General features: G+C 41.8%; 1 protein-coding gene across 5 annotated transcripts; it reads left to right on the top strand.

Annotated features, from left to right (window-relative positions):
• Positions 1-1,475: 1,475 nt before the first annotated feature.
• Positions 1,476-24,686, top strand: jp (junctophilin). Of its 5 annotated transcripts, none has more exons than XM_017086291.4 (9): positions 1,476-1,625; positions 13,899-14,681; positions 16,018-16,232; positions 17,244-17,512; positions 17,575-17,711; positions 18,348-18,488; positions 18,554-20,438; positions 22,156-22,356; positions 23,252-24,686. In XM_017086291.4, exons 2-9 carry the CDS (start codon positions 14,347-14,349, stop codon positions 23,336-23,338), a joined length of 3,270 nt encoding a protein of 1,089 aa, XP_016941780.3. In that variant the 5' UTR covers positions 1,476-1,625; positions 13,899-14,346; the 3' UTR covers positions 23,339-24,686. The 5 variants fall into 5 exon arrangements, with proteins under 5 accessions (XP_016941780.3, XP_016941773.3, XP_016941787.3 ...); XM_017086284.4 differs by lacking the exon at positions 1,476-1,625 and adding an exon at positions 2,607-3,050; XM_017086298.4 differs by lacking the exon at positions 1,476-1,625 and adding an exon at positions 9,143-9,215.
• The last annotated feature ends 672 nt before the right edge of the window (positions 24,687-25,358 follow it).

Raw genomic sequence — 25,358 nt, 5'->3', positions numbered from 1 at the left:
AGCAATAAACCCGAGAACCGTCTTACCTGTAAATTTACCTGGGAATTACCTGCGATCTTCGTTTCAGTGTGCGCCTGCTTCTTCTTCTTCGTCGCTCTAACTCTCAGGAAACATTGAAACAACAACAGTTGCTTACTCAGCCACCTGCACACTTGCACACTGGCACACTGCTCTCACAATACAACAATACAACAGCTGCCGCAAAAAGAGCTTAACGATTTCTCGCTATTTTTGTTGTTGCTTCCCGTGTTTCCAACAAGCTTTCCAACAACATTTGTTTACCTTTTCAATTTATTAGGCGAGCTTTTGCCAAATGTTGAAAACGAACATTTGAAAAAGTTTCGTTGGCTGAACGCTAGGTGGCGCATGCTACTTCCGGTTTGGGTTTTCTAAAGTTTTAAAAAAGAAAACGTTGTTCAAGTAAATTTAAAAATTACAGGAAATTTATAAAATGTAATAATTAAAATAGGGTAAACTACACATACGAATTCAATTTAAATCAAAGATAATACAAATTATAAACAAACGCCATCTTTGGTGTTATTAAAATAACTTTCAAAGGCTCTTTGTTTTTTATTACCCGCTTTGAGGCTAAAGCAAATTTGAAGTGTTAAATGTGTTTTCAATTAAAATTTTTAAAATAGTTTTACATTTTTCTAAAAAATCATTACTTTTATTTTTATTATTTAAATGTAATTTTTTCACATTTTTACAATACCTCTACTTAAAAACTTGTCTTAAATAAAACATGATTGAATGAATAATTGTTCCTTAGAATGTACTGCCAAAATGTTGTCCTTTGATGAAAAATATGTATAAACTTTTACTATAACGATCATCTAAAATGGGATTATTTAAGCATTCGTTTATATGATTCATATTTGAAAAAGCTCTCCAGCTCAAAGGACCCACTCTTCAGGACGTTAATGTTCCCCCCAATAACCGACCGCCACCCTAGGTTTTCCAGCACGTTAATGATTTGTTTACAACTTTGTTGGCCTGCGATTTACCGCTAGCATACGGACCTGCCAGCACAGCTTTTCACCCCTTTTCCGCGCGCCTGGAAAAGCTTTTCGCGGCTGCCAGGATGTCGTGTCCTGCGTGTGTGCTCAAAAATTCAATAAAAAGGAGGCTCGTTTCTGTTGTGGCCTACATGCCACATCGGTTCGAAAGCCGAACGCGAGCCGAGGAAAACTTGGTCACCGGGTGGGAAATGGGAAATGGAAAAGGGGAAATGGGAGGCGGGAGGTCAGGCGACGAGAGAGCTTCCAAGTGCAATGGGGCTCAGTTGCCACAGGACAGTCGAGGCGAGTGCTCGTCCTTGGTCGCAACGGGCTCCCGGAAAAGCGGTCCTTCGGCCTTCGAGTGACAGGATTGTTTTGGTTACGCGACTGCCTCGGTGTTGGTGAACATCTGTGCGTGTGAGTGGTGGTGTGCGCTTAAAAGTATATTCGGCATGAATTATTTACCCAAAACGAGTGCTGGAAAGTTTTGAAAAGTGCGAGAAAGGACGGAGTTGAGTCAGCGGAAAGTTTGAACTCGAGCACTTTGACGGGCAATTTGCAGCGGCATCAAGGATGCAGGCTCCTTCTCACTGGGATGTGGAATGCATTTCCCAAAGCGCAGTATGTCACTCTGTCTCTTTTCAGTAAGAACCCACTCTCTCTTTCGCTCTGTCTCTCCCTCTCTCTTTCTCTCTCGCTCGCTCCCTATTGTTTTCCCTGGCCGAGTGTAGAGTTTCGATTTCGTTAGAAAATCGAAACAAAAGCGAGAAATTGTGGGTGTCGTTGCTGCGGCTACCTGTAGATGCCACATAAACACACAGATACGCGGCTCTGTATGCGAGTCCTTGAACGGGGCTTTCGGTCCCCCTTCGCCCATTGTCCCATCCCCACCCCCATCCAAACCCACATCCACATCCGTATCCGTATCCGTGGCCATGGTTGCCTTTCACTGCCCGCTTCCGACTCTAATTAATTTATAATTCAAGGTCCAATGCGCTGCCACTGAAGGTTAAACATGACGAACTGGCGATTTTTGTAATAGAGAGATTTTCGCGGAAGCTGCGAACAGCGAGAATTTCCCAAGGATTGGCAGGAGTTAAGTTTTCGCCGGGAACGCTGTAACTGGGGAAATCGTGTAATCCGATAAAGGGAAAACTTAACCAGGGATCATCTTGTAGTTAGGCGCACACAAGCTGTAATTTAATTTGCCAGTCCCCCAGCCCTCCAGAGAATCGTGGGCAATTAAGGCTGGCTAAACAATAGACCTCTGGGGGGAGAACACTTGACGCTCTATAGAGTGGAAAACCCGCATTACGCATACGCCACATCGGCAGTCTGGCAACTTTGAGGTGCGACCCCCTACCTCTTGGTGGGGGGGTGGAGTGGGTTGGAGTGGGTGGTGAGGGGGAAAAGCTCTTCACCGCTGACCACTGGCGGTGCCCATCATCCTCTCACCTCTCGGTAAGACGAAAAAAAATACCGCCCCAAAATGCAGCTGAGAGCGGCGACTGTCTAGCTTTTTTGGTTTTTTTTTTCGGTTCCTTTGCCGAAAAAACATTTTCATTTCTCGCCTGAGCGGAAATTTCAATGATTTCCCTTGCTCAGTGTGAAACGAACCAACAACTCAAACGAAACGAACGCGAACGCGCGCGCGAGAAAAACAAACTAGAATAGAATAGAACAAATTAACCTCTCCCCCCAACCAAAAAAAAAAAATAAAATAAAACGCGAAGCGCTGTGGCCGAGGGACCCTAACCCAAGCCCCATCCTAACAATAAACAATAATCGAATAAACGAAATTTAAATTAACAGCGAATGAGTAATACCTGAGCGATTTATTAATCCGACTGCACGACCACGTCAGAAGCTGAGCGAACCAACAAGAATCCACAAGTAGCTGGCACACGGAAAGATAAATAACTGCACAGATAATTGCCAGTCCTCGGTACTGGGCTCTAAAAATAACCCAACAATATACGCGGAGACAATTGCAGGGCACTGGTGCAATAAGTGGAGGAGCTGCTGGGGGCGGAGCCCCGAGGATCTGTGAGTAGATAGTATAGATAGTATATCCCCAACCTCCGTCGAATCCCGATCGGCTGGGTGGAAAATCGAAATAACAAACTTCAGTCACCTCGCGGTCTGCGTCACACACTCGGATACTTGGACCCGCGGAATGGGGGTCGTGTGGCATGTTAAGCCCTTGCCTTCTCCATCCTCGCACCTACAGTCAAGCCTCTATAAATCAAACAGCTAAAAAAATTAAAAATTTTAAGGAAGTTTGTTTATACAAAAAGATAAAACCTAAATATACAACACTTAGCTGTATTGTTTTGAAGAATTTCTGGTATTTTTTCTTGAAGAACAATACTTACATAAGTAGGATGATCTTTTCTTGTGCATATAGGGAAAATATTATGTCTTAAGAGAAAATCGCCTTTGTCTTTTAAAAAACTTATGTAAACAAAAATACATAAATATGGAATTCCAAGTAACGTTCTCATTTTGGTAATTAAAAATGGTTTGTGTTAGGGGTTATCGCCCTACAAGAGTTCTGAAGATTGTTAATATTTTCATCTTTTGAAAGAATAAACTGGGGTCAAGAAGATATTTTTTAACAAAAGCATATACCACTAGAAGTTAGAAGATCCACTGTGCTTGTCATTTGCCGTGTTATTACTGCTGGTACTGGTACCACACGGCGTATGGGGAATGGGAATGGGAATGGCGGCCGGCGGATGGATGAGTGGTGCACACTTTTTATAGCCAGCAACAGTCACACAAGCCGCACAATCAAGCGCTCGTCTCGGTGTTTATGTCAATTTGAATTTTGCATGCGGCCACTAAACTTGAATGTGCTGATGTGTCCTTTGTGCCCGTGTCGTTGTTGATGTCTTCGTCCTGAGTGGGCTGGGATACCGGAAGCCAGCTGAAACTGCGCTTCATTGCAACTTTGTGTGCGACCTTTTGGGTTTGGGGTGGCCAAAGTGGGCGTTGGGCGGAGCACTTGTCGGGCGGAAACGGATATCCGTGTGCTCTTTGCCTAGTTCGCCTTCGCCGCCAAGCGCGTCTCCTGTTTGTCTTTTCAGCAGCCTCGTCCTCGGCTCCTAGCTCCTTTGGCTCCTTTGGGCTCTCCTTATGGTGTCCTTGCACTGGCTGCACAGAAAATTTTAAATTGAATGTGCGCCCACTGGTTGTCTGTTTGCCGCTTCTGCGGGTTTGTTGTTTGCTCTGCCTTCAGATTGTGTCCTCTGGTTTTTCTATGATTTCCCATCCTGTTTGGACACCGGGTCACATTTGTTGGTTCAAAGAAGTCAAGAGGCGGAGTAGAACAGAAAATATACCAACATATGCATGGATACAGTGTTGTTCGTGGATTCTTGTATTTATTTACCCGGAAATTCTTCATTTTTTTAGTTACAAATGTTATTTATGCAGCCAAAGTTAATTTACTTTAAATATTTATTAAATGATAATAATAGTAATGATATGTAATAATGGGTATCTCATTTTCTTCTTCCCATGAACATTACAGAACGGAAAAAGCTTAAAGAAAGTAAATACAATTTTAAAACTCAAATTGTTAGCTTTTAAAATAAGACATCTGAGAATACATTTTTCATTAAATATAAGAGGCCCTAAAATGAAAATATTTTAAATATACTGAAATCATTGATTAAAGTAAAAACTATATAAAACGAATGCATTTTTTCGTATTAATGGTTTCCAAGAACTCATTAAAATATAGGTTTTAATAGTGTCCCTACCCCAGATATCTTTTTCTCCTTCAATTTTAAATTCAAAGGGCTTAGTTCCAAATGTATCTTTCTAGAAGGCAGCAGAACGAGGCAAGTCCGAGAGGCAAATAGGTCCAGAAAGTAGCAAATGGGGTGGGGTAGGGGAACTGTTTCTCCGGTGGCTGGACCACTCCTGTTGCATATCTTGTCTCCTGGCTCAACTTGCCACTCGGGGGCTCGTGCGCCCTCCTGCTGGGCTTAGCTGCTCTTTCTGGGCGGCCCAACTTGCATATTTGCCAAGATTTATGTCTGCTGTCAGCCACACGCACACTCGGTCACACAGGCCTTATGTAACAGCTCCCCGGAGCAACCTAATTTCCGTTGCTGTTGCTGGTTAAACAAATTTTCAGCCTCTCATTGCACATCCGCCGGCTCCTCGTGAGTTTTCTCAATCGGTGTCGCCTCACAGCAGGACTGCGAACCTTTCCGAACTCCGGCTTCCCCGATTTCAAATTCCAAGATGAATCTGTGAGAGCGCGTATCTGTGCCAAATGGCTGGCCTGACTGGCAGGATCCCTTGTTTTAGTGTTATTGTTATACCTAGTTGCTGTTGTAATCCTTCGGCCCTCACACACCCACAAACATCCCCCCACACATCCACACACAGGCTGCCACATCCCATAAACACTTAACGTCGATGCCGATGTCGATTGCTGTTGTCTCCCTCGGCTTTCTGGCTTATCGCGGCAATCCAGAAGCACCGGGATATAGGATAGCCATTGCCCTATCCCCACTAAATATTCATCTCGGTGTCCCCGCACACTTAAGGTTAACATAATAATGATGGTAGAAGTAGGCACTTTAATAAAAGTCATCATAATATGGTATCATAATATAAATAACATCTTATAGTCGTACTTTTAAAGATGTAAAGTCCTAAAAGTTTTTGACAAAATAAATTTAGTTCTAGAAAACAAACTAATACATTAGCATAAGGCTTCCCGATTAAGAGTCTAAATTAAAAAAAATCATAAGTTATAAAATATTTAACAAATATAAAAGTTGATTACTTTGAAAGTTGATTACTTGAATTCAATTTTGTGACATTTCTATAAGTTTTTGATAAGTTCTACACCACCGGTCCGTTTCGCCCCACCAGTTAAGGCAAACTAATACACAAGCATAATAAATGGCATCCCGTTTAATAGTCTATATCTAAAAAAATTTATAAATTACCAAAAATTAAACAATAATAAAGGTAACTTTGAAAGAGTCTTAAATTCAATCTTGTGACATTTCTATAGGTGTTTAATAAGTTCTACACCACCGGTCGGTTTCGCCCCCTAACCTATACAGCTTCGTTATAACTACTAAACTTTTTTAGATCCCACCACTAGTATTTTTACCGAAGCTGTAGATGTTTCGGTAGTGTGGGAACGGGGGAAAAGTTTCCTCTTGCCAGAGTGTTGGTTGACTTCAAGCAGCCTCAAGTTGCTGTCGCTCGTTGTTCTCGTTATTCTTATTATGTCAGCCACCCACCCACCACCACCCCCTCATAACAGCCATTTGCGTAAGTGTAAGTGCATATTCGTGTATGGGTGTGTGAGTGCATGTGTGTTGATTCTCAATCCTTTTGTATTTGGCACAACAATGAAAGTTGAGCATACGAGTGAAAGCGGGAGGGGGGGGGGGGGGGGGATGGAGGAACGGGAGACTCGCCACATGTGTATGAATATTTCATTATATATATCGGATTTCTAGGCGCCCCTGCCTCTTTCGATCCGGTTTCGCCATCAGCCAGCTCTGAGAACCCGTCAAGTCCTGCCCAAGTGCCTGTCGTTTGGCCTGATTTGAAGTGGATTTCAAGTGAAACGCATCAGAACATTTTCTCTAATTACTGAAGGGGTATTAAAATGTAAAGAAAATATAAAGAGATCTATGATTAAGAATTACTAAGAATTTCCAAAGGGAACTAATGTTAGGCGCAAAGAATGTGCTATCCTTGGAATTGAATAAAAGCGTTTATGCAAAGGATCTATAGTTCTATATTTATAATCCATATCCATTTTTATGTACATGGTATATGGATATTATTATTATATTATGGAAGTAACAGATCTGTATTTTGTATAAGGGCGGCCAATATAAAAATATATGCTAAAAGAAACTTTCCAAATACAACAGGATGTCTTGACATCACAAAAAGTCCCCATTTGATTCTCGTTTTCTCACCCATCAAATCATTGTACTTAAGCTGCCCATTAGCATGCCAGTATCCGCTCCATTGAAAGGCTCCTTCGGTGGGGGAAATGTAATCAATCAAAGCGGGTCGTGATGTGCATCATTTGCCTATCAGTGTCCGAGTTTCCCAACAATTTCCCACCAACTCCCCACCAACGCAGGATACCATCTCGGATTCGGACTGCCTGTGGTTTGTTTTCGGCTCGGGGAAATGTTTTCATGTTTCGATTTCCGTCATTCGTCAAACTTCTAGCGGAGGTCAAGGAGGGTCTGTGACTCACGCAAGTATTTTTGATGCTGATTTCCGCCATCGTTCCATATCCGATTTTTATCCAGAACGGAGAAGCAGCCACTGCCCGTAAAACACGCAAGATGAAAACAAATTAAATGTCTACGAAACGAAGGAGATACCGTAAATAATGGAATTCCAAAAACAAAAGCACAAATATGCCTGGCAATCAAAAGCGAATTAAAAAGAGCATTTTAAATTCATAATCTGCCAGCCAGGAAATTGAGATTGCTCTGGATCGGACAGCTGTCGAGAGGGGTATGGCGATGATTGTATTAAATTGAATTGCTTTTAGTTGGGAATTTCGCTAAGATTCAATGGCAAACGTTTAGGACAAATGAATCAGATTTCCCACGAATTTACTGCCACTTAAAGAAATACTATTTCTGCGATGGGCCAGGCACCTAAATATTTTACCATATTTGCTTTGCAGTAATTGCTGTATTTTTCCTATATAGAAACGTCTGTATTATGAGGAAACCACCACCTCATGGGGTGTGCTTAGAAACAATGAAAATGTTGAAGCTAAAAAGAAAATGTTAATCCGTCAGACAGAGAGATAGATACCCTAACATATTTACATAAAATAAAAATCCATCATTAGATTGCAAATACGAATATGACTCTGCTAAGATAAAATGGAAAAAGGGAAACTACGACAAAATCATTAAAGAAAAGAATATAAGCCCTGAGAATAGTATTTCAATATTATGTATTCAAAATGAGAATTTAAAGAATATTGGGTTGTTTAAAACTAAAGATATGAGATTGTTTTTAGGATTAATGTACACCGTTTCATTTGAGAGGAAGTAAAGCACGTTTCTTATGTTTTATCGCCTTGTTGATGATATTCAGCCCCTAAAGTATGATCATAATTAATTAAATTTGTTTGCTTTCTGGGTTGCATAGAGTATGCTAACTGCTGCTTGCGGGTGACATGATGTTCCATCCACTTGTTTGTTTTTTAATTTAGAAATTGTATAACCTGTTTACTTTGCAGCAGTTCCATCCACTCCCCGTGAAGGAGGGTGCGTGTCTATGTCTGTGTACTCCAGTTAATGGCCTGTGACGTGTACTGCAAATAGGGGAATAGAGCGAGTGAGGAAGGGCTCGAAAGGAGCTACTTTTGTGGCTGCGTTCTCCACATCCCTTGGGTCAGGGGAGGATTTCCCCAAGCTCCTTTCCAAAAGGGTGAAAAGCGAGAAGGGCCAGATGTGGGGTAATTGCATTTACAGGAAAGTGGGGCACATGTGACGGTCGACTGCATATTAAGTGGCCACTGGCCGGGGCACTTCAGCTAGTTGGACACTGGCCATAAAGTGCATGCCCTGCTATTAGCCGGCTTGGAATAGCCATGGCCGATATTATCCGCAAACCGTTGTCAATTATCACCTATAAGTACGGAACGCCCCCCTGTGAGATCTTTATAGAGGAGGTCGTCGTGAGTCAGCCGCAAATTAACCGGCTGTCATTCAGCCAATTACCTGGCCCAAGGCAAACAAAAGCATACCATATACAATATTGCGATCTATAGCTGCGATGGATGGATGCATGGCAACGATCACGATCCCGTCATTCCGTTCATTCATATTTCTTTATGCCCAAATATTGCTCATACTGGGTCTATAAGTATACGTATAGCCGGGTGTTTTGTAAGTGTGCGGTATGCAACAGCTGTTTCTGCCCGAGAGAAAAGCGACAGATTCGGATACGAATTCATTGTGGCAACTTGGTTCTCTCGACTTGTCGCTTTCCAGTCTCTCGAATGAATTCAGCGAGGGATCCCTGAAATGAATTCCCAACCAATTCCGCCGGAGAGGAAACTAAACCGAAAAAAAAAGAGCGAGTAAATTGGCTTGAATACGATGGGGATTTCTTTTCGCTTTGCAAGCGTTTGGCGTTTGGACGTGTCGCTCGAATGTCGCGTCGGACCCGCACAAGAAAGTTAGTTTAACTGGGCGTATACGCAACGGGGCAACCGTTCGCAGAGGTTTCTCATACGCCCTGTGGTGCGGGAAGCGAAATATCTTCCTCCGATTCTCCCGTCGTCGTGTGGCTGGGTTGTCGTTACTACGAGATCCCCACACACCGATACCGATACCGATCTCGATCTCGAACGACCGCCAGTCGCTGCCCGCCGCTCGTGCGTTCCGTTCCGTTCCGTTCGCTCTTCATATTCGCACATTCACATCCGCATCCGGAGCGGAATCCGCTGCTCCAAAAAATATAAAAGATAGAAATAAAAACAGCTGACCGGATGACCATTTCTTTGGAATAAGCTGCAATTTCAAGGCACGGAACGTCTAACTCAAAACTAAACTTTCGAACCTCAGTATTTTCAACTTTCTGCTATTTTTAACATGTGTGTTTGTGCGGCCAAACACACACATACAAACACTCGCACACTCTTTTTCCCATTTCACATATTTTTTTCTCAACAAATTTGCCCGAGTTTCGCTGCCTTTGTGCGTGTGTGAGTGGAAAAATTTCGTTGCGTTAAATAAGTTATAAAACAATATGGATTAACGAAGAAAAGTCAATGGAGAAATGAATAAATTACAAGCGGGAGTGCCAAATATTTGCCATCGGTTCAACGAATTTCCCTTGAACAAAGTGTGTAAATCCACAGAAAACACGGTCACCAAAACCGAAAGTAAAATCAATAGGCCAAGGAGTCGGCAGGATGTCAGTGGCAATTTTCAGCCTGCCACTTGCAATCTTCAAAGAAAACGCAGTGACCACAAAATAAATTCGTGTCAAGAGAAAAACCTCAAAGTGCAAGGGGCGAACTAACCAACTAAGTAACTAACTACAGTAGTCGGTGGCCTGTGGGGTGTTAATACTTAATTTATGTGAACCTATAAATAATTTCAATTTAGAGAATGTGCTGCTGTTGACTGGCTCGGCCATCTTCTATATAATATAGTGCGAGTTGTACGAAAAAATATGCTAAAAATACCGAAAACTGAACGCTGCGTGTTCGCTTTTATAGTATCTGTGTGTGTGTGGCTGTCAGAATGTGCCAATGTGTGTGTGCGAGTGGCAGTGTGTGCGTGAGAGAGTGCAGTGCGAATTGATTAAAGTGCAGGATGCCTAAACTAAACTGAGGCAAAGGCACAATGCAACTGGCTAAACGCATTCAACAAACAAACGCTCATCAACAACATCGACAACATCAGTCAGTGGACTATTATTTAATTTTCTATCCATCTAGCCCAAGGCAGAATTAAAGAAATGAAAAGAAAAGCTAAGGAATGAAAAGAAAATATAACCCAAAGAAAACGCGGGCGGGGACAGTTTTTGCCAGAAAATAAAATGAAAAGAAAAACAGGCAGCAGGCCGAGTGAAAATGAAATAGACTTTGGCAAGCACTAAAATACGGTTGAACAATATTACGAATATTTTCGTTGCTCGAATTCGGCGAGCGAATTTCAGTTCACTTGTTCTCGACTATATCCCATTTTGTTTGCCTTTCGGTTTTGGTTTTGGTTTTGGTTTTTTGCTTTCGCTTTAGCTTTGTTCGAAAATCTTTTAAAATAACAATGATACATGCCGCCCCGTCTTCTGCAATCTGTTTTCTGGCCGCTGGCCTGGGTATAAATAAATGCTCATACGTAAATGTTCTTTATCAGAGAGTGATAATATGGCCTGGGAAATATTTACTGAGGCTGCTGGGGATAGGTTGCTCTATTTGTTGACCGAGCGAAAGAGCTTGAATCAATGGTTTGCCCAGCAACGCAGTCTTCTATCACATTGTCTTGTCATTTTCAAATGGTGTGCATAGAATTGCAACTGAGATAAAAGTAATTCTACATGGAAACCACTCTTTAACTAGAAAAATATTTCACACTTTTTATTTTATAACAAGTTTTTGACAAAATAATTAAACAAATTTTAATATGTCATTTATTAAAAATGCATAGGAGTAGACTCCAGAAATACATTTTGAAATATATTTCCCTCTTTCCAACATAAATAATAATATCTTGGGAGTGATATTTAACTTAGGAAGTAATGAGACAGAAATATTTGTTAGTTCCAATCATAGATAATTTGCATTATAAGGCAGTTCATTAACCGAGAATAAAGTATTTGTGTATTTCCGCTGCTGAAAAATTAGATAAAATAGTGCCGTCAGTATAAAATATTTTATGCATAGAGGATAGACTTCTTATTAAATTACCAGTCTAGCAAACCAAATATGTCTTGTGGTGTTAAAGCAACTTAGGTGACTTCATCTTATACTCTAATCTACAATAAACAATGTTAAAATTGTCTTGTTTTGAAATAGTTTTAAAATTTTGCCAAACAGAAAGTTTTGTACATTATGTGGCACAATCTAAAGTATGGCATTATAGTTAGAAAAAGTGTACAGCTCTGCCACCAGTGGCACTTTCCAGCAGGTGTGCAAACATAACTCACCTGGCCATAAACACACTCCGCCTGTTGCTGCAATCCTCTGGCCAAATCTCTCCAGCTCGGCATCAATTTCGTTTTAAACAAGTCCCGGGAAGAGGGAAATTGTTGCCCTGGTTGCGTGTGTTTTCATCATCATTAATGTTTAAACAAAACAACATTGCCAGACTCCGAGAAGGAGAAAACGAGAGACACCCTTCTTTGTTGCTGCCCCCTTTCCCCGAACTTTTTTTTCTCGATTTCGCTCGGTGTGTGTACGCTGTCTATTAATAACAAAGCTTCTGAAGAATTCGCCTCTCCTGGCGTCTTGTCTCGACCCATCTCGTTTCGAAAAACCCAAATCGTTTTGGCGTCGACCGCAAAAGAACAATAAAAGCAAGAAGCAGTCAGTAGCTAATGCCGACACACAGACCAAAAAGCCAACAAGAATCTGAATGTTTGCCGAGTAAGTCGTGTTGCAAGATGATTAAAGTAAACAAGACCGGAGAGTCCAATAGTTCAAAACAGCAGTGATGTAGCACTCTTCATTCCAGTGAATTGCAATTCGTCTGACTTCTCGATTGAGTGAAGGGAATTTTCCAGTATTTAGCCCTTTGACCCTTTGCACTTAGGGTGGAATGCTGCAACATGGCGTATACGAGATTTCTGTTTCTTTGTTAAATGGATTGGTAGTCGCATTCCCTCTAAAATATACTGAAATTCACTTGAAAAAATAGACAGCCAGGAAAATCATACTTTTTTATTCGCGAAAATTAACGCAAAAAATGGATTGGCAGTCGCATTCCCTACAAAACATACCGAAATTTACTTTAAAAAAATAAATAAATAGAAAAATCATGAAATCATACTTTTGTGTTCCCGAAAATTAAAGCAAAAAAAGGATTGGTTGTCGAACTGTCCCGCATTCCTTATACAACATACCGAAGATCACTTGAAAAAATGAATAACCAGAAAAATCATTAAATCATACTTTTTTATTCCCGAAATTTAACGCAAAAATCTGTATTTCCATTCGTTTAGTTAAAGCTCGTTAAAGCAGAAATTCCACAAAAAAAACTACCAAAAATAATAACAAAATCTCTGCTGTGCAGAGATTACTCATCACAAAAAATTCCTCCGGCTCCAGTTGAAAAACACATGGCCCTGCCAGAAGATGGGAAAAACCCAAAAAACAAATTCGAAGTGACAACTGTGAGGGAACCAAAACCATGAAGACACTGAAAGTGCTTTTCGTGGCATTCGCCTGCTACTATGCACTTTTCGTAATTTTCTACTACTGCTATCGGGCGTACTTCTAAGCATATATACTTATATATCTAGAAATTTATATATATATGCCAGGGAAACAGCTGAGTGGAGCAGAGCAAACCACCACCCACTCGAGAGGTGGTCTGCCATTGAGAATTTCGGCCTTTGACGTGGCTCGTGCACACACCAAAATCCCCATATTCGAGTACACATGCACATCGGTCAGATATATATGTAGGATACGTATATATATCTATGATAAATTCGGTCGCTGCCAGTGCCAGGCAAAATAAAAACGAAACTCGCTGAGAGCGGCCGTTAAAACCGCAATCGAATGCAATTACACCGAATCCATAATGCATCGTCACCTCACATCGTCATCCTCTCGCCCTCGTTTTTCTCCAAGGTATTTTCCAACCCTATCCCCCAACAGCCCCCTGCATTCATCCCGCCCATTTCAGTCCATAAAAATCGCTTTTCGCAGAATCTTGGGGGAGGAGGGTACTTTAAAGACTTTGGCCAGATAAAAATCAATTAAACGCGCCTTATAAATCACCCGGAATATGCCTCATTTCCCCACTACGATAGTTCCGTTTCGCTGATTTATTCCCTAAAATCCAGTAAATGTTTATGCGTTTCACTTACAAGTGAGCAAGATTTTTATGGCCTCTGAATATGTGCTTAATATCTTTGTAAATTCTATTGCATAATGAAAAAAATTCCCTGGAAAATGAGTTCCTTGAGTTTGTATTATAAACTATCTACCTTAAATATCTCCCGGAATATGCGATATTTTCCCACTCCGGTAGTTTCAATGTGCTGATTTATCCATTAAAATACAGTAAATGTTGATGCATTTCACTTTAAACTAAGCAAAGATTTGTATGGCCCCTCAATATGTGCTTATTTTCTTTGTGAAAAGTTCGTTATAATTTATTTTTAAACTAATTTATTGTTTTACAGATCACTTGCCGACTTATTTTTGGTAAATGACCAAGAATGGCCTACGACATTAGCATAGAGAAACATAGCCGCAACTATCAGAGGACATTGACATCGGACGCTCGGTTTTTGCAACTTTGAAGTCGAGTCAAGGGAAAATCGAAGGAGAAGGCAACAAATTGCAACTTTCGCGTTTCAGTGAAAAACCCAACAATTTAACCACACACACACAAGATATATTAACTAGCCCTAAAGCACCACACTAGGTTAAGCAGAGCAAACGAAACCAAGCGAAACGAACAACTATAGAAACTAGATCGCAACCAGGATCAGATGAGGCAGCAGCCAGTGCAACCATCGAGCGGGAAATCAATGAGCAGCAGGCGGAGGCACAAAAAGCCGCAGGCAAAGTCATCAGCAGTATCCACAACATTAAACCGCTCTCAACTTTAGAACCCGAGGCTCGAGTATGCAACAGGCTGGCCAACTGACGCCGCAGCAGCAACAGCAACAGCAGCAGCAGCAGCAACAGCTACTGCAGCAGCAACAGCAGCAGCAGCAACTGCAACAGCAGCAGAATGGCGGTGACCTCGCCGCCTACGCCGCCTCCCAGGCAGCCGGCGGTAGGCGTGGCCCCATAAACGGCGGTCGCTTCGACTTCGAGGACGGCGGCACCTACTGCGGCGGCTGGGACGAGGGCAAGGCTCACGGGCATGGCGTCTGCACGGGCCCCAAGCACCAGGGCGCCTACGCCGGAGCCTGGAACTACGGCTTCGAGGTGTCCGGATCGTACATCTGGCCCAGGTGAGTGACTTAAGCGCTATGATATGACAGTTAAGGTACCACGGAGATACCACAACTTGCATTTTCTTACAAATTAATTCGAGTAAAGGCAAAGGAATCATTTTAAATAAATAATAGTTTAAATACTTATAAAGTTTTTACTAAGTAAATATAAAATATATTCAATAGAACCCCAAAATTAATCATTTTATTTAATAAACTCACCATTTCCTTGAAAGTAAGATTTCTAATTATATGTGACATCGTTTCCAATTCGATAGTATAAATATGAGATGCTAGAAAAAGAGATATAACTTATAAAGCACCTAAAGATTTAAAAGGTAACGTTTCCTTATGAAACGACAAATTAATATCAGTTAAAGCATTTTAAAAAAGGCAATTTAAAAATATTCAATTGAACTAATATATCTTTAACTTTAAAATTTTATTATTTATTATTAAACTTTATTAAAAATATTCAGCTCCATATTAGAACCTTAAATTAGAAATCTAACCGGAATTTAAAAAAATGTATTTCCCATTTTGTTATTGTCCGTATTCAAAACAATTAGGTTGGTAAAATTTACCAATGGAGATAGTAATTACAAAACATTTTACTTAACTATTAAAAATTATTGTATAATTATATGTTTTTGCTTTGTTTACAATATAATAGTTAATGTGTAGTTAATGTGATGTGTGTAATTTCTAGTTGCAATAGAAAGTAGTTGATTAACCATCAAAAATAGTTATCCTATAATTCCCAACTGGGTCTAAAGTCCCGTACCTATACTCCCAAGCCAAAATCTGAAAAGTAAAAACTTTACTTAAAAGTCTCATTCTCTAAAGTCTTTAACATACTTCCACACTAGATGGAAATCACATTTAAATAGTGCAATTTAAAAATTCCTTTTTTTATTTTGCTAATAAATTACTATAAGTTAGAAATTTACTATAAAAACAATTTTTGAATTATATTTTATGGGTTGGATAACCATGAAAAAAGATACTTAGCTACAATCCATGGATTGGGGTAATTTTACCCTTATAGTAATATAACTTTTTTTATAGTAACCCTTACATTTACGTGTTACATAAAAGTAACTATTTGATGGATAATATTAACAAATCGATGATTGGGGACCGCTACTATTATATTGGTCAATTTTACCAATCCATTTTTTTTGTGTGTGCCTTAGATTTAGTACAATGCCTGTTCGTCTGAATGGCAATGTCTTAATTGATAAGTTTTAGGGTACCCAAAATTATATTTAAGTAATAAGTTATTGCTAACAACCCCGATTAGTTAAAGTACAATATTGCTGACTGAGACATTGACCTTCTCCCCTCCCCACAGCGGTTCACACTACGAGGGTCAGTGGCAGAACGGACGCCGCCATGGACTGGGCGTGGAGCAGATCGGGCGGCAGATCTACCGCGGCGAGTGGTCGAAGGACGGGCACAAGGGGCGCTACGGGGTCCGCGAGAGCACCGTGTCGACGGCCAAGTACGAGGGCACCTGGAACGAGGGCTACCAGGACGGGTCCGGATGCGAGACCTACGCGGATGGCGGTAAGTGATGGACGTGATGGGACGTGGGGCGCCATGCGCTGCGTATACGTAATGTGCATGAGATCATTTTGCGTTTGGTTTTTGGCTTTTGGCTCACTTTCAAAACGGCGGGGCGAACATGAGTTCGTTCGTTCTCTCGCCGTTGTTTTACTTTTTGACGTTTCTGTAATCATTTCTGGGAACGCAGGGAGGTGTTTGTGTGCCCGGCCCACACATCCTTACACATCCACCGACCGACCCAGCCTGACGTCATATTTTATTTCCCCGCGCAGTTCAATGATATTTGGCTTTCCCGCTTCGGTTTTCGTACATATTTTCTGCATGAGTGCGGCTTTTTCTGCGGGAAATTCATAGTCAGGGGGAAAACACATGGCCAGGCAACCGAGTTCTGACCATATCCACCATTAGGGAATTGTTTTGCTGCGGTCGTATTGCAAATGCAAATGACGACCTTTTCCGAAACGAATTGGCGCATAACTATCAATTAGCATTAACCGGGGGCTAAGTGGCATTTCCTAATCAACTAACGTAAGTTCTAATTCCACAATTAACCTGCTGAACAGGAAGAGGAACACTGAAAGAAACATACAAAAAAAACATACAAAAAACATTGAAGTAAAATAAATAGTAAAATATTTATAACCGTCAAATGAAAAGTTCAGCTAATAAATAATATTATTTCCTCCTCATTACTGGACTTTTGTAAAATGTTTAGCTTGCTTCCGCCTTTGGGTACCTAAAATCAATAGTTCACTTAATTTTTTCTGTGTATATAAATGTGCTGTATTACTTAAGACCCAATGGCTTTGGGCAGAAGGGAAATGGCACGTGGAGCCATTAATAGAAACCCGCAGGAAAGGGCAAGTATTTCACTTTGGTCAACTCCGGGACAAAAAGGAGTGGAAAAGTGGAAAAGCTGGCACTGCGGTCTGCGGATGGGAGTTCCATTAGCATAACAATTGTTCGCAGTGGACTGCAGCAGTCGTTTTAACGCACTCTTTCGTATTGCAGGCAAATACCAGGGTCAGTGGCAGGAGGGAAAGCGCCATGGCTATGGCATCCGCACCTCGGCGCCCTTCGGATTGGCCTCCCACCATCGGCGCAAGAACCTCCATGCCTCGCTCAGTTCCCTGCGGAGTGGCGAGAACGGGAATGCGGCCAAGTTAGCGGAGAAGGCGGAGGAGATCCGGGGTGGATTCGTCCTGACGGCCAAGTCCGATAAGCTGCCGGTGCGACGCAACAGTTTGACGGACAAGACCGGCAAAAAGGGATTCCTGATGGTGAGTCTGGAGCGGGATTACTTTCTCATTTCATTTACTTACTTCCTAATATTTCCGAACAGGGCCTCAAGATGCGCAAACAGCGCAGCACGGGCGATCTGGAAAAGCGGGGCACCATTGCATCCGGCAGCATTCGCTCCACCATGTCCTCGGCCTCCTGGATCAGCACCGGATCCGAGCAGTCCAACCTGACCACAAAGTGAGTATCTCTAGGGATAAAATACACTTCATGACTATCAAAATATTATAATATTTTAGAGAGTTATGTTTCTTGGCTAATCTTTTGTTTAAATTCTTGATTTATTTCAAGCATGTACAAATTTCGAAGTTCTTCTATATCAAAAAAAGAAATCTTTAAGATAGTAAAATTATTATTTAGTTACATTCTACAAAGTAATCCATAATTACTCAAAATTAGGAAAATATTTTTTAAGTTTGCAGCATCATTCATTTCTTATTTGTTACTATTTTCTTATAGAAAAGATCAATTTTATAATTTTTGAGAAAAATTTTAATTTTAATTTATTAATTTAATTTACTTTTTAAACTTTACGATAAATATTTCTTTGAAAACGTAGATAGTTCTGCTTGGTCCTATATATTTGGAAAATGCTATGCCCCTTTTAACCACAAATTCTGAGTAGCATAGAAAAAAATTTAACTCCGTGAACCGCTAACTCCGGTTTAACTCCGGTTAAAATAAATTAATAATTGAAAAACCCGTTTCTTCCAAAATATTAAAGCCTTCACGTATGAATGACCCGAAATGCTTACTACTTCCTAAGTAAAGAGGCACTTAAGAACCCAACTGAATTCCGATAATCTCTCTCCCCAGGTCCAACCACACAGAGTCCAATGCCAGCTTCACCATGGAGGACGAGCAGCTGGACCCCACGGTGGTGGAGACGTACATGGGCGAGTGGAAGAAGGACAAGCGCTGTGGTCACGGCGTGGCGGAGCGCAGCGATGGACTCAAGTGAGTGGCCAACTAATAGATGTCTAACCAATTTGTTATTAACATTGTAATTTCCATTTGAAAAGGTACGAGGGCGAGTGGTACAACAACCGCAAGCACGGCTACGGGGTGACGACCTTTCGCGATGGAACCGTCGAGGAGGGCAAGTACAAGAACAACATCCTGATCACCAGCCAGAAGAAGAAGCATTTGTTCCTGGCGCGTTCGCGCAAGCTCCGCGATCGAATCGCGGCGGCCTTGAGCTCCGCCCAGCGCGCCCTCAAGATGGCCATGCAGCGATCCGACATGGCCATTTCCCGGATGGCCACCGCGGCGGCCAAGGCTCAGAATGCGGATGCGGCGGCGGAACAGGCCCGAATGGACTGTGAGAACGCGGTGCGGATGGCAAGGGAATTTGCGCCCGACTTCAAGCCCTCGGTGCTGGAGCGTTTCGAGAAGCTGCGCTTCCGGGAACGGGAGCGATTCCGTCCGGGACCAGCGGCTGTCTCGGATGCAGGTGTTAAGATGGGTGGGGGTGGGAACATGACCACGGCTCAGCAGCAACAGCAGCAGGGTCAGTTCTCACCCACGAGCAGCAGTGGTTCGGATGCCTATGCCACGCAGGCCCAGCGACAGCAGCAATATCTCAACATGCAGCAGCAACAGCAGCAGCAGCGTCGCATGTCGCAGCAGAAATCGGACTCGGAATGCCCCGTGCCGCCATCGATGTACTCGCAACAGCTGCCCGTCTCCCCGCAGACGGATCTCTCCGGGATGGTGAGCCAGGCCCAGCCCAGCCATGCCCAGGTGATCAGCGCCATCAATCAGATGTACCACCAGCAGCAGCACCAGCAGCAACACCAGCAGTTGAACCAGCAACAGAGCAATCCGCAAATGAATCCTGCATATCAGTTCCAGCAACAGCAGCCGCCCGGCCAGGCCAAGATCAATCCCAATCTGAATGCGAATCCCAATCTCAAGCAGAACCAGGCACCCAATCAGAACCAGACGCAGCTGCCCTTTGGCGCGGGCACCAATCAGGCGCAATCGCTGCAGCAGCAACAGCAACAGCAGCAGCAACTATTGCAGCAGCAGCAGCAGCAACAGCAACTTTTGCAACAGCAGCAACACCAACAGCAACTCTTGCATCAGCAGCAACTTCAGCAGCAGCAACATCAGCAACTCCAGCAGCAACCCTCGCTGCATGCCTCGCCCACCCACAATGCCTCCAATCTGCTGCGTCGCGCCTCCCAGATGCAACAACAGCAAATCCAGGAGACGGCTGCCGCTGCCGCAATGGCCGCCAATGCCGCCGCCATGGCCGCTGCCCAGCAGCAGCAGCGGAGCGGCAGACCGCCCATGTTGGGCCAGATGGGTCAGCAGTCATCCATCGACCACTTTGACCACTACAAGAGGCCACCTAGTCGCGACTCCTCCATCGATCGGTATGCCCGGGCAGCCAGTCGCTTGAGCGGTGCCTTCGCCGGATCGCGGCAGACATCCCTGGACCGTTCCGGAATCGCCGATCCGGTGACCAATGGCGGCGGTGGGACCAGCACTCCCGATGGACGCCCTCGGGCGGGCTCAGTATTCCGCGGATCCACCCCGCAACCTGGAGCCGGAACCTCGACGATGACTGGCAACGGATCGCTGCCCTCGGGAACGGGAGTGGGAGGCGTGGGAGGAGCAGGAGGACGACTGTCGCGGGCTGGAACACCCAGCTTGGGAGCCGGAGGACGAGCACCCAGCCTGGGCAAGACGGAGCCGCTCTTCTCGTCGCCCAACCAGCCGTTCGAGGACGTGCTGCTGCGCCAGCGGACCCTTGGCCAGGACATCATTCCCTCGCCCCTGCAGCCCAAGCGCACGGAGAGCCTCTACTTGCCGGCCAAGCCGGCCACGCCGGTGGGCATGGCCATGGGCGGAAAGGGGGGCGGAGGAGGCGGCGGCGGTGGAGGCGGCAAGAAAATGAAGGTGAGTGATAAAGAACTCAGAGATGGAAGTAGCGTTTCAGAAAATCACATTCCAAACATACTATAAACCCAATTCAGACTGACCATATGTTGCTTTAATCTTTTAAATGGAGGAAATAGAACTAAAGAGCAAAAGAAAACTATGTATTATCTAAAAAATCTTAATTATTTTGAAGTCTAAGGTATAATAGTAATAGCAGCTTAAACAAAATCTTGATAGATCTATTCTATATTAGCTTTCTAACAGTAAACTAATTTTCCAAAAGTACCTTATATATTTATGAAATCTTCGAGATAAAATTTGTATGTAATTCTGTTTATAAACAGGGAAATGAAAGTTATATGACAAAGTCGTCCCAAACAACAAACATATCGTACATTTCCATTACCTATCTGTTGTTTAAGATAGGGATATTAAGCTTTTAACGACAAGCTATATGATATTCCTATGTTTTTTTGTGGAAAACCTAAGTATCTTATTGTAAAACTCCCTTGATGAGTAACCAAAACTAAAGGTTAAAGTAATAGACTCTACTATATTTTGCTAAAATCTCTACTATATTTCGCTACAATCTGTCTCGTTTTTGAGAGACACTAAAGTATGTGAGAATCAGCTGAATTCCCGGGCCGGTCGTCTGAGATATTTCATAACACAGTTAATCCGAGCAATTAACTTAATTCGTACGCCATCGGTCTTGTGTGCGGGGGAGAAAGTGACTGTGGGAGCAAGTGAGAGTAGAATCGGCAAAGACTGGGTGTTCATTTTGAAACGTTTCTCGGCCATCTCATCTCATCTCGGGGCGAACATGTGCCCATTCTGGACTATTTATAGCCGGGCACGAATGCACGCCAGCCGGATCAGCCAGGTTGGAATGCATGCGTGCCATACCGCTGAATGTGAGTTCGAAATCTCTCTGATTCTCAGAATCTCGGAACTTCTCTCGGCCACGACTCTCTCCGGCGGAATGAAAATGAACGCTCCACAAGTGGCCGTTGGAAGGCCGGCGACATGGCAATAAATAAATCCTCTCGGGAAGTGTCGCTCGCTATGGGTCTTTTTTTTTCTGCGCTTTTTTTTGTGGCCCCCAGTGGCGACGGTTTTCCGAAATGATTTTCCTACTAGGCTAGTAGCAAACGACGCGTCGGCCTCAACGGATTACCAATTCGACACAGAGAAATTCGAAAAAAGCACCACAACGAGTGGCAATATAATTATATATGTAGAGATATGTGCGCCATTCAAAACAAGAAAAATACATAGAAATTCTGAAAGCAATTTTGTGCGAAGAGTCAGCGACAATATCCGTTGTTGTTTTGGCTCAGTGCCGTAGTGCCGCAGTTTTTGGGGACTATTTTTGGCTCCCCAACGGAGGCGGAGACGGATACGGAGACACACGGTGTTCAGTAAAGGCGGAACGCCATGTCCAACTCGTTTACAAGTTGGAAGCGCCTGTAGAGGAAAGATTACACAGAATTGTCCAACGTTATGCAAGCAGCTATTTAGCTGTAGAACTTTTCCCCTCATTAAATCTAAAAGTTAAGACCCGTGAGACAATGGACTGGTATCCGGAGGAGGATGAGGAGGACCTTATGTTCTCGCCGGCTCTCTTGGCCAGAAGAGCCAGTGAAAGCTGGATCGTTGAGCCGCCCGTGGAGGTGGAATATCCATAGTTTACCATCCATACTTTCTGGAATACATCTCTGTCCCATTCTTACAGTCGGTGCCCATCAATGTGACGCTGCAGCGGAAGAAGTCCATGCCCGATTTCCAGGAGCTGCCGCGGGCCACGGAGGCCATGAGCCGCGAGGAGGTGTCCGCCCTGGGTTCCGCCCGCCGGGAGGCAGTGCGTCGCCAGATCGAGGTCAACGAGCGCCTCAAGGCAAATCCCTTGCTGTATTTGGTCAGTCCACAGGTTAAGGTGAGTGATGGATCACTAATGGGGGTATACTATAAGCAGTTCGTTGGCCAAATGCCTCTTTTGATTTGTTTTCCCTGAAATGGTTTTACAATTGCTTCACTTACCTAAACCACTTTCTGTGTAAACATATAGTATTGCCCAGTATTTTGATGCTAATGGCGCATTCATCTATAGTTTATGAGGCTTTTATTTAGCCCTAATTTATGGCGATTTTAATAATGCTAAATACAACTAATGATTCCGTTTATTGAATTATGTGAGTCATAAAACGTTTCATTCGAAATCCATCTAATTAAATATTGGACTTTATTAAATCTATAAATTATCTTTGAAACTTTATTATATGTTTGAGCTTGACGAACCTTAAATAAAATAGAGTTTTCGAAGTCCGTTTTAAAAATAACTTTTTTTTAATAGATGTAAATTCAAGAATTTCAAATTAAAAAAAATTAACTTAATCAATTAGAATCAATATAAAATGTTCATTAGATAAATAAACCAAAAACTGTTTAACTCCAAAGAGGTTATGTTGTAAAAAAAAATTCTTAGAAAGCTAATAGATGGTCTAACACTAAATTGTGTTTATAACTGCTTTTCTTAAATTTAAAGTATAATAAATTTAAAGTATAATAATAAAGTATAATATAATTTAAAAGTAAAATTTTCTTAAAAAACGTAAAGTTAAATTGCTGAAATATTAAAGAGATTTTTAAATTTTATTTTTTACCAAAAAAAGAAAATTTTTCTAAAGATAAATACATTTTTTAAAGATTTTTGAACTCAAAATGAAATTTTTATATAATGAACGACACAAAATATATATAATCTGTGGGGAAGTCCCTTTATCTTAAAAATATATATAACATCGTACTGATCCTTGTTATCTCTCATCCAGGACTGGTTTGTGCGCCAGCAGCTGATGCTGCTCGTCCTGATTTTCAACGTCGCGCTGGCGCTGCTGTTTGTCTACATGCTCACCTAGCGCCGGAGGATGCACAGGACGACGCGGGACGACGGGAGCGGACTTGGACTTGGGTTGGGCGACTCGGGGCAGTGGCAGGGACAGGGGCAGGGGCAGCGGATGGCTCTGAGCCACTGTGGTTTTGGCTGCCACCGATAGTCCGAGATTCGCTGAGTTTCGTGGACTGTGCGGGGCCCACGGTGGCCCACAATTTGCGTTTGGGGGTGAGAGCTAATAGGTTTTTTAGCATTTGCAGTAACCAGTTTATAAACCAACTTAAGTATCTAAAGTACCATAAATGTATATCATATGTATAACATGAGGAAACACGCTAAAGATGGGAAAAAGAAATCGAATTACAAGTCTAGACTGCAGCCAAATAATGGATAATTAAATTAACTCATAGCGCAAAACTGCAATGCACAAATCGTAGCAAACTAAATACATACATACTTAGACCGCGTGGCTGTGCAGCCAATCATTTAATTTGTCGAGCCAATTTAACTTTGTATTTGTGGCTAACCAGGAGCTGGAGAGGAGATCGAATAACTATATGCAAATCAATTTAACGAATTTTTCTACACATTTAATGTAAAGATAAAGGCATAAAACAACAAAACAACAAAACAACAAACAACACTATAACCTAATCAATGTTTAATCATGATAAATAAACGCGTAATATATTTAAACTCTGGCTACTTAATATAATTCATAATACGAACGCAAACCTAGGCATATGCAAGGCAACCAAAATACCAAAAACCAAGAAACTTTTCCTATTTGCAATTAAAAATGCATTAGTCAGCAACTTAATCAAAACAAAAGGCAACCGAATAATACAAGTACTCATATTTATATATTAAAAGTGTAACGATGTGGCACCTATATTTGTATAATTAGCAAAATTTTGTGGGACCGAAAACAGCACCAACAAGAAAGGAGAAGCAGCTACAAGATACGAGTATCAAGTATCTTGAGCTCTGTTTTTGGTTAACCAGATAAAACATTTTCGAAACCAAATTGAATTCGAGAAGATCTGGGAAAGATTTACGGAATCTGAAAATGAAAAAAAAATTATATACTTTAAAGCAACGGATCGCGGTTGTTAATGAATGAAGCTGTATATATACATTTTAAAATTTTATCGTATAACTATAATTATTTTCTTCTCGATAATTTACGTTTAAATTCATAGCTGGGACGACGTCATTATTTCAAAGTGTTGCAATTTATCGTTTTTAGTTTCACTTCATTTACGATGTACGAATATGTTCTAAATATTATTATTTAATTTTTTATTTGTTATTTTATATGCATACATTATTGAAAATAAATAAAACCGCACATTCGCATCTTTGCAAGTGTACTCTGCAATTTGTTCTTATTACTCCGTTTGTTAAATAAATACTATCAAGTGCAATTATAGTGAACTATTAAACTTGCTGCTTTCCTCGGCTATTTTGTGTGTACCGAAAAAGAGCTAAAAGAGTATTCTTTCTAGGCCGTTTTATTCAAAAGATGGAGAATATAAATTGAACAAGTGTAGAACCTTACGAAATGAAAGACTTAAACTGAAAATCGTTGGCTGGTGCATACAATTTGAGATGGTAAAAAATTTGAAACAAAAACGATTTGCATTCGCCTGGATCAACGGTTATATGATCGTTGTTTAAAAATATTCATAATGCATAAACATATATATTTGCATACGAAATTTAATAAATCTAATTTGTGTATATATCTGTGTTTATCAGATTGGCAGGCATAACCAAAGAAACAAGCTGGCAAAATCAAGCGTAAGATAGAATCTTATTCAATGTTACCAACAACAAGAAAGTATATCAAAAATGAATGCATATGAATGAAACTTTTTAAATACGAATAATAAAATGCGTCAAAGCCTAAAAATGAAATTCTGTTTATTAACTGAGATGGAGTCAAGGGGGGAAAAAAGGTTTATCTATATTTTTATTCAAAATGTTTTTTAATTTCACTTATCAATTACTTAAATATATATTATTTTAGAAAACTAAAGTTT

This window comes from Drosophila suzukii, chromosome 2L (assembly GCF_043229965.1).
Source record: "Drosophila suzukii chromosome 2L, CBGP_Dsuzu_IsoJpt1.0, whole genome shotgun sequence".
Taxonomy (NCBI): Eukaryota; Metazoa; Arthropoda; class Insecta; order Diptera; family Drosophilidae; genus Drosophila; species Drosophila suzukii.
This window is presented reverse-complemented; position numbering and strand designations above follow the sequence as displayed.